This window comes from Nilaparvata lugens, chromosome 7 (genome assembly GCF_014356525.2).
Source record: "Nilaparvata lugens isolate BPH chromosome 7, ASM1435652v1, whole genome shotgun sequence".
NCBI lineage: Eukaryota > Metazoa > Arthropoda > Insecta > Hemiptera > Delphacidae > Nilaparvata > Nilaparvata lugens.
Genome location: NC_052510.1, coordinates 40,236,352 through 40,251,876, shown reverse-complemented (window position 1 = coordinate 40,251,876; position 15,525 = coordinate 40,236,352). Strand labels below are relative to the sequence as shown.

The window sequence follows — 15,525 nt, the reverse complement described above, 5'->3', positions numbered from 1 at the left end:
TTATCTCTCTTTATCTTTTTCTTCTAATAAAAACCAAAACCACAGTGTGAAGGAGTTCAGTATCTAACGTAATTAGTTTTAAATTTGAAATTTAAGACACAGTCACGGGTTCCTTCCTTTATATTTTTTGTGGTTCATTTTATTATTTATTATATTATGTCTATTATACCATTGTCTTAACTTATTATTTGGTTATAATTTTACTTCTGGTTTAACGTATTTTTCCTTTCAACCATATTTCTCATCACTTTGATCGTACAAAACTGGAAAATTCCGTACCACTTCAATAAGTTTTTCACTCTCTATGATGAACGAGCCCGCGCCGTCACCGTCAAAAAGTAAACTGAACTAGCAGGTGACGGCGCGGGCACGGCTCGGGCAACAAACACGGTGACGGTGCTGACGCGGTGCGGTAGTATGTGTCCCTTCACGTTTGAAAGCATTTATTTTCTCACTCGCCGTAGTACGTCCGTCACTCGGCCGTGCCGCGGCGCGGGCTCGGTGCGGTTATGTGTGTCCCGGCCATAATGATTCAAGTTTATGCAGGAAACATTATGAGTGATGAGATTGTGTGTGAATGGTCTCGAAAAATGAAATACGTCAGTTGAAATGACTTGCGGAATCGTTGTGATGCATGACAACTCGGACTCACAGTGCTGGTGCAACCAAAAGCTTCTCCAGCAAATCAATTGGGATAATTTCGATCACCCACCATACAAACCTGACTTGGCCACTAGTTATAAGTTTTAGTAAGTTATACCTTCTCCCGAAACTCAAGACATGACTATGAGGGCCGAGCTTCCAATAACTGCTGATATGTGGGAATCCAGCTTAATAGGGCCCGCCCTAAGGTAAATTTTGTGAAAAAATATTTGTATATATTTCCATTGGTAAGGTTTACAGAACAATAAAGTACCTAATTGTATAAGTACCTGATTTCAATAAATATTTATTTTTCAAACTGGATCCACCAATTAGAATAACCTGTCGGCCTATAGAAATCTGGCTAGGATTGAAATACAAAACAGGATTGAATTGTATTATTGCTGTCTTGGAGGGCAAAGTTACCGCGCAGCCGGCCTTCTCATACACATGACCCTCCCATACAATCAACTTTTTCAAATCATACAGGATCATAGATTAACAAAAAAGTAAGATAATAATAAAATTCTGGATTATCAAGATGAGCACGATCAAAATGGATCCCTCTTACAGACTTCATGGATGATTTATAATTTTAAAAAATAACTATGAAATGTTGCCAATCAACGTACTTTTTAATCCATCAGTTCTTATCTCACATTAGATTTCTGAAGCATTACATTAATTCGAGGCTAAGTAAGAACAACAATGAATATTACTATCACAACACAACGTTAGTAAAGCAATTTAAATAACATTATAAAAAAACGATTTTCAAGTCTCACGTTTTCTCCTATGATTGAATTGCTTGAAAACAAGAACTAATACTGTGAGAATTTCTATGCCGTGAAAAGTTGATTAGCTTAGAGATTTGTGACATCTCATTGGAAGAGTTTTAATAAGATAAAACAATGATGATCAACGAATTCACAGAAAATGAATAGTCCAATTCGTTGATATTATTCAAGCACTCGGTGTTCACTCGCAACTCTATAACGTTCGATCACATTGTTCACTTGTCCATCAATTATTATAATAATGTTATTTACATTGGATTCACCATGATGACGTTTCTCGAAGGTTCTGATTTCTTCTCCCCTCCTTCTTGGCTTGCTCCTCCACCCCCACCACCACTTCCTGAAGGACCTCCCATTTCTCTTTGAAATCGAATGTCGTATTTTTCTTTGTACTCGTTAATTTCCGCTCCTTTTTTGTTAGCTGATCGTTCAGAGTTTCGATCAGGTTCTTCAACTGCAAAAGTAAATACATTAGTTTCCAACGAGATATTAATTAATAATAACCAACATATTACTTTTTTGTTATTTCAGCCTTATTCAAGTCTACCTGGCTGTATTGTAGTAACAGACCAATACATATGAGTATATAATCATTATAAATGTTTCAATAATGATTATAATAGTACTGATATAGATAAGAATATTGTAAATAAATGAATAGAATAAAAAAATTTTCCAATACAGCTGTAGAATTTGATGAGTAATAGTTTCCATCTTAAAATTTTACCAGTATGTAAGATTCATTTTCATTTTAAGGTGCTATTAATGATTTTCAAATTAGTGGTAATGGAGGTGTAACAATAGACTATTGCAATTTTGATAACTGTAGTCGTTTAAAAAGTTTCACGTAAAAGGTGCCCTAGGCTCAAGAATAGTATGTAGATATTATACTATCCTTGCCCTAGACCCAGGTACACTCTCTTCTGCAAGCCATTATTATTTTTAGCTCCTAAATTTTACAATGCTTTGCCCATCACTCTCAAACAGGCTGCATCAGTAACATTTAAAGCTATTCGAGAAGGAAACTTAACACTTGGTTTCTAAATCTTTCCCCTGAATACATAGAAAGCTTATTCCATAAAAATCTACAAATCAAATAGGAGTCTGAAATACTTGTAAGTTACCTAAACTTGTGACCGTCACTGTGGCGGCATTTGAAAAGTTATAACAGCAAAAATAGCAAAACATTGGAGGCAAACGTGTTTTGTTTTGAATGTCACACCTTTATGAGCGGATATCTGGAAAACTATAAAATTTGTTAAAAATCGTTCAATTTTGTATGGAAAAGTTATGTTCGTAAAATGCATAGTTTTCGAGTTTTATGCGAGAAACCAAAAAATGGTACTTTTTAACCACCCCACCCCCTTAGTACAGGTGGGGATATTTTATCTCTACTATCCTAAACAGATCCGCAGGGTCAAAACTTGTCTTCCAAACTTTTTCCTCTATAAACCTTCGTTAACTGAACTAACAGGAAGGAATTTCTTACAGGATAATAATATAAAAACAGGAAATCTACAATTGACGAATTATTACTACATGAACTAATAAACTGATAAACTTGCAATTTTAAGGTCAATACACATCAAATTGAATGCGTATGTATATGTGGGTGGGTGGCAGGCCTGATCTGACGGTAATAATACGTGGTTTAGTGTGCTTTCTATAATATTATTAATTTAACTTGTTTTACTTACAAAGTTATTTATTATTTGATTTCCGAAAAGTGTAAATAAAGTATTCTCAGAGAAAACTGAAATAGTTACAGTGGCCGTATAGCTTTCTTTTCGTAAAAGACTTATGAACTTCTCTAGTTTTTAACCTCAATATTTGTGCCGGCTGAAAATTATAGTAAAAGTAGTGTCGTATAAGTTGTTTCAGTATTGTGCATGTTTGATGAACTACGTCTACTTTTGAGTGTTAGTCCGGGCGCAAATGTCATTCCTTGGTCATTTTTGAGTAACAGTCGTGGAAGATGCCTCAATTTCTTCATTAGGTCTAGCATAATAAGGATCGTGATGATGAGAAGTCGAAATCACAGGCAAACACCTTGTCTTATTCCTCTAAAACGAATATTTTTTTAGTTATAACCTTCAGAAGCCAAAAAAACGTTTTCTCTAAATTTGTTCAAATATCATTCCATTATAACTTTTTTTGTGCAAGAGATACAGAGAAATTTTGAATCTGTGAAATTTAGAGCGTTTTTTTAACTTTGGAACGATATATCTTCATGAGCTGTACGTGAAAAAATGAGTTCTCCAGCGCCATCCAAAGAAAACCCTGCATGATTTCTGGTGCGTTTTTCCATACGCATGAGGTAACAAGCTAGAACTATAAAATCGATTGTTTCATGACTACTTTAAGATAGAGACTGCAAATGGTCTCAATCTCTTCGTTACAACAAGACGAATAAGAATATTGATGATGGAAACAACGAAAATATTCGACATCATTGAATAATACAAGATGGCGGTCATTATTGACAGAAATTTTTATATCGCTTGTTATTCAGTTATTGTGAGAGATATCGGACTGGTTTTACCACCAAAGTGTTTAAAATTAACCAAACAATGATGTTCGAGAGAATCATCTCATTTCGACCACTCTTTCCATTATTTATTCAACTTCAAGAACTTGAAACATACATTTTTCGGGGACAATATTTCGCTTTCCACCCTTTATATGTATTCGCAGTAGACAAACACAAGTATTATTGCTTGTTACCTCATGCGTATGGAAAAACGCACCAGAAATCATGCAGGGTTTTCTTTGGAGAACTCATTTTTTCAAAAAAAGTTATAATGGAATTATATTTGAACAAATTTAGAGAAAACGTTTTTTTGGCCTTCTGAAGGTTATAACTAAAAAATATGTGTTTTAGAGGAAAATTCTATAAGACAAAAATTGTAGGAGATTTTAAAAATATTTTCGTCTAAAAAACGGTTGAATATCTTGAACGGTTATTGAAATACAAGCGATATAGCAAAACCCTGAAAATTTTGGCGGCCATCTTGTTTCCGAGGTGTTTGCCTGTGATTTCGACTTATCTTCTTCACGATCCTTATTATGCTAGACCTAATGAAGAAATTGAGACATCTTCCACGGCTGTTACTAAAAAATGAGCACGGAGTGCCTTATTCATGACATTTGCGCCCGGACTATGTGTTGTGATGATATTATCGGCAAACAGATTACGAAGACTTATGATAAGATAGTCTAGCCTCCTACCGGCGATAGGACGTTTTGACTTTATCAGCTGTTGACATTGTCGTTTGTTTACACCTGTATCCTAGCAACGTTCCAAGCGCCACTTGTGAATTTCAAAATTAACCAATGCATGTTGACCAGGAACAGACGCCAAAAGTTAAATAATGACGAACAGGGTTTGTAACTAAGTGATTTAAAAAACGAACTGGGTAACGACTTGGTGATAGAATTCGCGATAAATAACAGAAGTTTACTTGCGAGTATTGCAGATACATCAACGGACAATGCGGTGGCTGAAGTGACCCCGCATATTGTTGAAGTGCTGAATAGGCTGGACAGTGTAATTTCGGATAATAGTGACCTAAGGAAAACGCTAAAAGATATATCAGATGAGAATGATTCGATGGCGACGCTTCTGAAAGAAGAGAAGAATAAAAGGAAGGAGCATTTTAATGACTCATTAGTGTATAAGGAATGGGCTGAGAAAGAGAATAAAATGTTAAAAACTAGTATTGAGGTTCCAGAGACGGAAATAAAACTATTGAAAGATGATCTGCTGAACAAAACTGCGATAATTGACTTGATAAATAATCAAAATAAGTCAATGGGACGAGTAAACGGTTTTACTAAGCCTAGTGTGAACAATCCTGAAAATGATTTTATTAGTCCAAGAAATACGAATGAATCTAAAACTGTTTGTAGAGAGAATAATGAATAATAGATTTACTCTGCTTTCTACGGAAGATTTGTCAGCTTCTGCATGTGAGACGTATGTAAATTAATACATGATGGGAGTGGAGGACCACCAGTGTAAAACGCCAGTGAACCGACATGAAAATAGAAAACAGATGGGCATTGATGAAAGGAAAAATGAGACTGAAAACCTAACTACCGGTAGGAAGAAGAGAAGATTGACAGTTTTATCCGATAGTCAAGGAGAAGAACTAAGCAAATACCTGACTGATATAGGAGATGAATTTGAAATTTTTGTATATTCGAAACCAGGAGCAAAACTCAAGCACATAGTCCAGGACGGTTTTAATTTTATCAGTGATTTCACAGAAGAGGATTTTGTTGTTGTGATGGGGGGAACTAATGACTGTCATCATATTGAACCCTATCAATTGTCTGTACTTGAGTCAATGGAAACAGTTTTAAAATGTAAGCTGAAAACTAACATCCAGGTTTACAGTATTCCTCATAGATACGATGCACCTGAACTCAACAGAGATTTCTTCCATGCTAATTCCATTGTATCAAAGACTTTGAATGATTACTAGGGTGAACCGGGTCGTAGCTACAAGGATATAAACTGCTTGCTCAGGAGATGGCATTTCACCAAGCATGGTCTTCATCTTAACAGGAGAGGAAAGGCGGTGTTAGCAAATCATCTACTGACACAGGTCACAGAGCAGATTAACAGAAGAAGCTCCACGATGATTAGCGAGGGAGAACTATCAGATGCAACCCAGGCTCCAGATTTGTTACACAACTCTACGATTGAGATCAGTCATGACTCGCCCACACCAGCGCAACAAACAATCCCAGGAAATTCGGACTCACCTGATACTAACCCTATGAACTATGATGTTAAAGGAGTCAATGATAGTGACATGAAGAGTTTATCGTCGGATTCGGTTGATATACATTTTTTAGAAATGGACAAAATATACAAGATAATCAATTAAATGTATTGCGCTGGAATGTTCAAGGATTAGGTAATAGAATTGATTTTTTGGAAACTATTGTGCATGAGAATAATTCTGAAATAATATTACTGAGCGAGCATTGGCTAAAAAAAGATGATATGACTTATGTGAATGTTGATCGATTCAAGTTAGGTTCATATTTCTGTAGGACCAATATAATTCATGGAGTGGCTGCTATCTTCTTAAAAAATGAGCTTGAATGAAGGGAAATAGAAAAAATAAGAGATTTGTCAGTGGAAATGACATGCGAAGCTTGCGCCATTCGAATACCGGAATTGAATATCATTGTTGTATCTGTTTATAGGCCATATAGTGTTTTAACGAGCAATTTTAGAAAATTCCTAGAGCTGCTTAATGAAATTTTGAGTTATTTGTTTAATTTTAATTGCAATGTTATATTAGGAGCCGATTTTAATGTTGAATCAGAAAGCAGAGATGAACTATGTACCTTGTTGGCTAGTTTTAATATGTCTATTACAACTAGGGAAATAACGAGACCAAATATTATTAATATTAATTCACATGGATCGTGTATAGACAACATTACCACTGATATACATTTCAGCCGACGAGGACTAAAGTATTGCATACTATTTTCTTGGATCATTATGCCTTGAGTCTGAAAGTTAAAATTGAAAATAGGTCTTGTATCAATAAACAGAAAAACAATATTACTAAGACAAATTAGTGCAGATAACACAAACTTATTCCTGGCATATCTAGAATCATTAAACTGGATTTCTGTCTATGAGCTCGATGATATTAGTCATAGAATTAAAAATTTCAGAGCTTGTTTATGGGAGCGGTTATTATGGCTTATCCACTGGTGATAAGGAAGATATGCCAGAGTAGAGATTATAATAAATGGTATACACCAGAATTGCAAATCTTGAAAATAAAATGTCAACAATTATTTTATTTGTATAAAGATAGCCTTAGTGTCACTATAAAGGAGGAGTATTAGAAGAGTAAAAAACAATATAAAATAGCAATAAAAAAGCAAAGCTTGAATATAACAGTAAACTCATTTCTGATAGTAAAAACAAAACTAAAGCGGCTTGGGAAATAGTTAACATACATGTTGTAAAAATAGTAAATCTTCAAAAATTGAATGTAATATGCCAATTGACGACAAAAATAGATTTTTGATAGAGTAGACAAGCAAATGAAAACTATTTCCAAGAGCAATTTTGATTCCAGGTATTATGTCAAGAAAATACCAAAACCAGTTACAAAGTTTAGCTTCAATCATGTTAAGGTTGAAGAGGTATTTGCTACTATAAATGGAATGAAATACAGTAACTGCTTAGATGTCTATGGCTTAAACTCTCTTATTTTGAAATTAGCTGCTACTAAGGTATCTGAAATACTGACACATATATTTAATAGATGTATAGATTTGGGTATATTCCCTGATGACTTCAAAAAAGTTAAGATGATACCTACTCATAAGAAAGGTAACAAGTCGAAAATAGAAAACTACAGACCCATTGTATTGTACAGATATTTTCCATGATTTTTGAAAAGCTCCTCCACAAGCAACTAGCTGAATACTGAGAATAACGAATTGCTATCGAAAGATCAGTTACGGATTCAAGAAAAAAACTTGAGTACATGTGACAATGTGTTAAATCTAGTTCAGGATAATATAAGCTGCTTGGAACAGAAGAGAAAAGTTAATCTAAGGTCCTTCGATCTGTCACTAGCATTTGATACAGTGGAACATGTAAAACTATGTGATAAGCTATCATTCTATGGTCTTGACAGGGCAGCAGTGAATCTCGTTGGCTCTTACCTCAGCAACAGGTTACAATAAGTAATTGAAAATGGTAAAGTCTCAAGTGGAGAAGTAATAAGTTTTGGGGTCCCACAGGGATCAATACTGGGGCCACTTCTATATAAATGACTTGCCAAATTTCATCAATGAATGCTGCAAAGATACCCATACCTTTTGCAGATGACTTTGGATTAAGTATTAGTGGTACCTATTGATGAAAGTTTTATTGACACTACAACTGAGAGTTGCACAAAAGAAATTGAAGATTGGTGTGCTGCTAACACTCTTCGCCTAAACAAGCTTAAAACTAAAAACCTACAATTCACTTTCAACAGAAAAATTCAGTTCCTTTAAATTTCCAGGGCTAAGACTTGACAACAATCTTAATTGGAAAGCTCATATCCTTGATGTATATGGCAAGCTTGCCAAGGGTATTTTCATGTTACGTAGGCTAAGAAATATTGTTAGTCATGAGGTGATAATTAATGTATATTATGCTCATATTTATAGTTATTTAGCCTACGGTATTCAATTGTGGGGTAATAGCTCAATGTCACCTACACTCTTCAAGCTTCAGAAGAAAGCAGTAAGAATAGTTTGTCATGCACCACCACTGGCAACTTGTAAGCCACTCTTCTTGAACTTGAAACTATTGAATCTTCCCTCTCTCTACATATTTACATGTTTGTTATATATGAGGAAGCATGCGCACAAGTGTACTCTGAATGGCAACATTCACGATTACAATACAAGAAGTAGGCAAAATATTAGAATTGACGCTCACCATTGGACTACGGCTCAAAAAAATTGGCGCTACATGAATAATAATAATAATAATAATAATAATAATAATAATAATATATTTATTTCCACAAGAAAAGAACAAAGTAAAGAAACAGCTTGTGCAAGTGTAAGAAAATAACCAACTACTTCTTAATACTAAAATAATGATAATGACACATAATAATGGAGTATAATACATAAAGGAAATTCATCACTTAAATATTAAAAAAATAAATAATAATACTGATAAATCTCCATTCTTGCCTACACTATACAGCTATAAATGAAAAATATGTGGAAATAGTCAATCATGCAAGTGATAAAATCACGTCCGCATGATGGAGTACAGTTGAGAGCAATGCAGTTAGACAAGAAACAAAACAGAGAAAGCTGGCAGATACAAATTCAACAAGGAAAATATATGAAAAATTTATCTAATATTAATAATTATAATAATCTATTATTCATCATGCAGGACGAAAGAAAAACAAAAAATATGTATATATTTCAAAAATGATATGGAATAAAAAAAAAAATGAATAGGAAAAAAAACATAACAATACATTACCAGAGTTTAGGAATATAACGGAGAAGAATAATGAGCCAGTCAATAGGAAACAATGAATTCAACTCAAACACTTTTTTAAGAATTATTAAACAAACACTAAAACATTATTTAAAACTATTTTGAAGTGTGTAGAGAATATATTAATGAAACAAAGAAAAAAATAACATTAATCAGTTTTGGCAAAATTGGAGCAATAGATCATTCGTCACTGGAAATTAAATCATAGGGTTGTACATGGTTTCAAGATCCTCTCGGGTAGCCATTAGTTCAAGATCATCAAGATCATCCTTAGTAGCCATTTCTTGATAATAGATTTAAGCGACTGTATTCTATCACGAGACCTGAAAACTATTTTGATATCATTGGGTAATTGATTGAAAAATTTAAGTGTAAGAAAAATAAATGACTTCCTAAAAGAGTGCAGTTTAGCCTGACTCCTCGTAGGTTGTGATTTACCACTCCTCTTGTTAGATGGGGACCCTCAACCAAATCACAATAGTCCACTGTTACACCGTCATTTCCATTTATCAAGTAAAACATGGACAATACCTTGTGGACATACATATGTCTCAGCGGTAAAATCCCAGATTGGAGAAATAGTGGAAAAGAGTGGTATCTATAACCCACGCCAGCAACTACTCTAATAAATGATTTTTGTTAACCCCCCCCCCCCAACAACCCAAACCATATCTAAGTCTTGAATGGGCAAACGCATAATAGATATCTCTAAGTATATTCTGATTGCAAAGCCCCTTCAATCTGAACATTGTTCTGAAGTAAAAGTGGAGAGACTTTTTAAGGACTGATATATGTTGTTTCCAAGATAGGTGTTATCCAGGAACACACCCAAATATTTTACTGTGGATTCCATTTCAACTATGGGACAATCACATTGGTCTCGTCTGCAGTCAAATGAGTGAAGAAGTATAGGATCTGGAAGGCTTTGACTCCCAGCAAGACTAAAAATAATATAATTCGTTTTCTGTACATTCATAGATAATTTATTACAAGAAAACCAGAGCGATCTTCTAACTGAAGTTGGATTTTATTGTCTGTATTATATGACAAGGCAGTGTCATCAGCAAAAGTAGTTATTTCCCCATTGAAGTCACCCTTAAATAAGTCGTTGATATATATTAAAAATAATATAGGTCCCAGGACAGATCCCTGCGGTACTCCATGACAGATTACCAAAGGGCAACTAATCTTATTATTGATTTTAACTGATTGTCTTCTTTCCTGAAGGAAAGTTTTAAGCAATGAGTAATGAGTATCAAGATATTTAATAAATTACCACTCGAGGTTAGAACAATGGATGAGAATAATTTTAAGTCCTATTATAAAGAAAATACTCATTCAAAAGTGTTCCTATTATATTAAGGATTACTTCAACTCAGATTCTACACTAAGCAGGTAGTGTGTCGTTAAGTTTTTGTTATTTGTGTGGGAACTCAATTTTAGTTGCTGTGATATTTATATTCCAATAAAAGCTCCAGTACATTAATTATGTAATTGTTTATTTGTATTATATGTGTGACTTGTAGCCTATTATTTATGCTCTGTTTGTAATTTTTCAGCTACTGACGTTGTTATAACATTGTTCAATGTTTTCGGCAATAAAGATTTTGATTTGATTTATGTGCAAGTGCACGTTTGGTGTACTAGCACATGTGACCAAGTGCGTACGCAGATGAGTAACAAAATATGAACAGAGGAATAGTAACGGGTTGATAGAATTGGCTAACTCGGAATTCGCTGACTCCATGTTAAACTGCCGTATGAATCAAAACTGCTCTGATCATGTGGTATTGATTCATATGGCGAGTCAGCGAATTCCGAGTTAGCCAATTCTATCAACCCATAGTAACATTCACACTGACCGCTTGCAGTTGCTGGTTACGTTCAGTGAGAGCAGCAACATGAAAGTCACAACGTGTTTCAATAGCACTTTTCAGATTTTGTTTTTCTGCTCATGCATGATCCAACGTACACTTGCGCATAAAACGCATTCAATATGATCACACCCTTATATAAAATTTCTGAATTTACTGAGGGTGTTTCCAATATAGGCTTATTTTCATTGCTATCAATAAATTTACTACAATTTTTATAAAATTTGTTATTCAAAGTTTACGCAACAATAAAATCCCAACCTTATAGATCTTTCTCCAAGTGATTCCATAATTCTGTAATTGGTAGCACGTGCGACTCATGAAAGTAAGGTTGCTGGTTCAAGACCAATCAAACTTTTTAGCCGGAAAAATAAACTCTGATGAAGATTATACACGAAGTTTTATAATATAGAATGAATAAGATTTTGACAGAATAATAAATTTTAAATGTTTCCTGGGCATGAGGAGATCGCATTTTCCTCACGGGTTACCTGTTAGTTGATTATATTTAATATCGGAGCACCGAGCTTCGCTCGTAATTTTTTTATTGATAAACAGAACACAATTCTCTAAAATGATCGTGTTTATATTTTACAGCTGCCTATACATCAGCTTATGAATTTCGGGGATACGATATTTTGATTTTCCACAGAATCACTCGCTCACTTTTTACTATCCACAGACGACGAAAGTCGCAGCTGTTTCAGCCAAGGATGAATTATCCTTTTAATGTCGTTCAGCGAGTTTTCCCAAGGATGAGACCTAGTGCAATCGAATTTTTATACCATAAACCTACCATGTTCCAAATTTTGTGAGAATCGTTAGAGCCGTTTCGAGATCCGTTGAACATAAATAACCAGATATCCTATACTATTAAACGAGCAATTTCTGTTTATATATTCATATATCTGTATGTGACCGGATCTCAAAAACGGCTCTAACGATTCTCACAAAATTTGGAACAAAGTAGGTTTATGATATGAAAATTCGATTGCACCAGGTCTGAACCCTGGGATAACTCGCCATTAAAAGGATAAATACGTCGTTGGAAAAACAGCTGGAAATTTTGTCGGCTGTTGATGATGAAAGTGAGTGAGCGAGTGTATGTTTGTAGGACTGAGACAAAATTATGACTCAGCTGTTGAACTTTTGTATTCATTCAATCAGGTACTTAGTGATGGTTGCAATCTCACAAGAGGAATAATCAATCGAGCAGGAAAAACTCACTTTTGTTTATTTCTCATTCTTTTAGAAAACATGTTTCTTTCAGAAAGTCCAATATAGTAACTAGATGCTGTTAGTGTAGAATAGTAAGTAGTATATTAACAAATATTGTAGCAAACATAGTGTATCATACTAAATCAAATTCATAGTACAACTATTTTGTAATTGATGACGTATTTGGTTTTTGGAGTGTGAATAAATTGTTATTTTGATGAGTGATAGCATCTTAACCTAGATTTTGATTTGGACTGTTTTGTAGTATAAATTTGAAAAGGGACAGTTTTGGGCATAAGCCTGTTGTGCCTCCTCATATAACTGTAAAAATAATTTGACGACTGAAAAAATTAATAGACAAATATAAACTATAAATTCAATTTTTCGTTACAAATTTTCTTTGCTTTTACACTCTAAAGCAAAGCTCGGTCTCCCGATATTAAAAATAACCAGTTTTAGATATACAGAAATTGCTCGCTTAATTTAATAGGATAAATTTTCAAAACACGATTTGACAACGTTGAGGATCTAGAAAGGATAGCACTATCTGTTCTGTCGAATGATGAACAAGGACAGCAACACCAATGTTAATCAAATAAGCTACTGCCAACCGCAGACCTTACTATGTTATTTGGAGTTTGGAAAATCAGATTTACCTGATCACGAGTGGATATTAGGTTGGGGAGAACATCTTTGACAGTCCTTTGACATAATACTCCTCCGAACATTCTAAAACATTTTCTATCCCCATCTAGATCTTGTAGTGTTCCAATGACAATCCTGCAAGAAATTTTTTGCAATTAAAATTGTGTGTAAATCTTTACATTTTACTCGAGTATAATAATATGGTGACTGTGACTCGATGATGAGACTAGACAGGAATGTTAAGTTGAAAATTATGACAAAGTAAATAGTTTGTTTTTATGGCTTAACTTAACACCAGCGCAATGAAAAAGAATTACTATGTCCATAACATTAAATATATCTTCAACTGAGCTTACTTTAAGGATTAACTTCATTCATTTAGATACTGCAAAAATCGCAAATTCATTGAATCAGACAGAAAACAACATTTGCGCTTGAAAATTACAAAGCTCATACCCATCTGTGAGCAAATATAAGTTTTTATAGGAATAAGATGTTACACATATGAAACTGAATCATTGGAATTCGAATTATACGATAAAACTAAGTTAATGTGAAATTTGATAGGATATTTTGAAGAGTAAAAAAGACAAAAATAGCTTTTTAGATTGACAATGTGATGTGTGGGTGTTTAAGGTTATCACATGGTGATAAGTTAATAGGTAGTATAATTATTTATAAGACTACAAATTGTAAAATTTAAATTGGGCTCTCGCAACAGAAATTAGAGTGTTTAAAATAAGAGATAATAACAAGCACATACAATCTAAATAACTATTCATTTAAAAAGTATTATAATAAAAATTGACTTAGCGGTAGGTTGAAAATGTGAATAAAATACTAACTTGTGTTCATTGAAATCCACTTCTACTTCAGTCAACTTGTTAGCAAGAAGTCTTTGTTCATTTCGTAGTTTCTGAAATCCATTATAGATTTCTTCATTGGATAATTGTTTCCCTTTTGCAGTCCTAACCTTCGTTGAATCTGTCGCCATTTTTCTCAATTTCTGTGAAGTGTGAAAAGTTTTATTTTTATCTTTGTCTTTTATCCTCTTTTCATTGCGTGCGATTGTAGAATCAAGATTATCAAGAAGGCACATACAGACGCTTGCAAGACAAACCACTTTCTGTCTCATACAGCACCGTATCTCGCATGCGTTAGCAACGGGCTTTTCCCGTTCCATTCAGTCAGTTCTTTGAATGTAACGCTCTTTGTGATGATGGTTACCGAGCACTGTAACTGGAGCCAATCGTCATTCTATTTGATGAAGATATTATTATCCAATGATGATTTATCATTAAATTCAATATAATAATCAATATATTATCATTTTATTTAATAAAAGGAAGAGTACTTTTAAAAAATATAATTAATAAAATATAACAGTTGTTATTTAACTGATGTTAAAAAACACTATACCTAACTAAGTCAGCATATTGTCATTTCAAAACAAAAACCGAAACCTCAACCTCCCCTTTTACATTTAAAACATCAATAAACATAACTATTTGAAAAACTTCTAATCCCTTCCAGCATATTGCAATTTCAAAGCAAAATCCTAACCTATCTTTCCACCTTTGAAATATCAAAAAGCATAATTGTACCTGGACCCTAGCCCTTCCTAGCATATTGCAATTTTAAAGCAAAAACCCAACCTAACCTTATGAAACATTATTGAATATAATCCAAAAAAATCTAACCACTAACCCCTAACCCCTTCACATTTAATAATTTAGATTTCAAAGCAAAATCCTAACCCCTCAACCTATCCTTTCACATTTGAAACATCAAAAAACATAACTCTAACTGGACTCTAGCCCCTTCTAGCATTTTGCAATTTCAAAGCAAAAACCTATCCTATCCTAATAACACATTATTGAATATAACCTAAATTAAACCTAACCTCTAACCCTGTCACATTAAATACTTTAGATTTATTCGTCATCTTTAGAACAAAACATAAACATGTGGTTCATTTCATGAACATGTTCACAAACATGTGGTTCAAAGCAAAATCCTAACCCCCTAACCTATCCTTTTACCTTTGAAACATCAAAAAACATAACTCTACCTAGACCCTAGTCCCTTCTAGCATATTGCAATTTTAAAGCAAAAACCTAACCTATCCTGATAAAACATTATCAAATATAACCTAAATAAAACCTAACCCCTAACTCTTTCACATTTGTTGAACGATAGACAAGGATAGCAGCACCATTGCAAATCGTACACTACCATTATAACGTGGACCTCACTATAGATACTCTAAGAGTACTTTTGAATAACT

The 15,525-nt window shown here is 33.8% G+C and overlaps 1 protein-coding gene across 1 annotated transcript; it reads right to left on the bottom strand.

Moving 5' to 3' along the window:
• Window positions 1–1,253: 1,253 nt before the first annotated feature.
• On the bottom strand, window positions 1,254–14,295 carry LOC111051784 (probable prefoldin subunit 2). The gene is given in 4 exon segments (XM_022338342.2): window positions 1,254–1,857; window positions 1,860–1,893; window positions 13,250–13,373; window positions 14,084–14,295. Coding segments are annotated over 4 exon segments (477 nt in total). The 5' UTR covers window positions 14,233–14,295; the 3' UTR covers window positions 1,254–1,687.
• Between the last annotated feature and the right edge of the window lie 1,230 nt (window positions 14,296–15,525).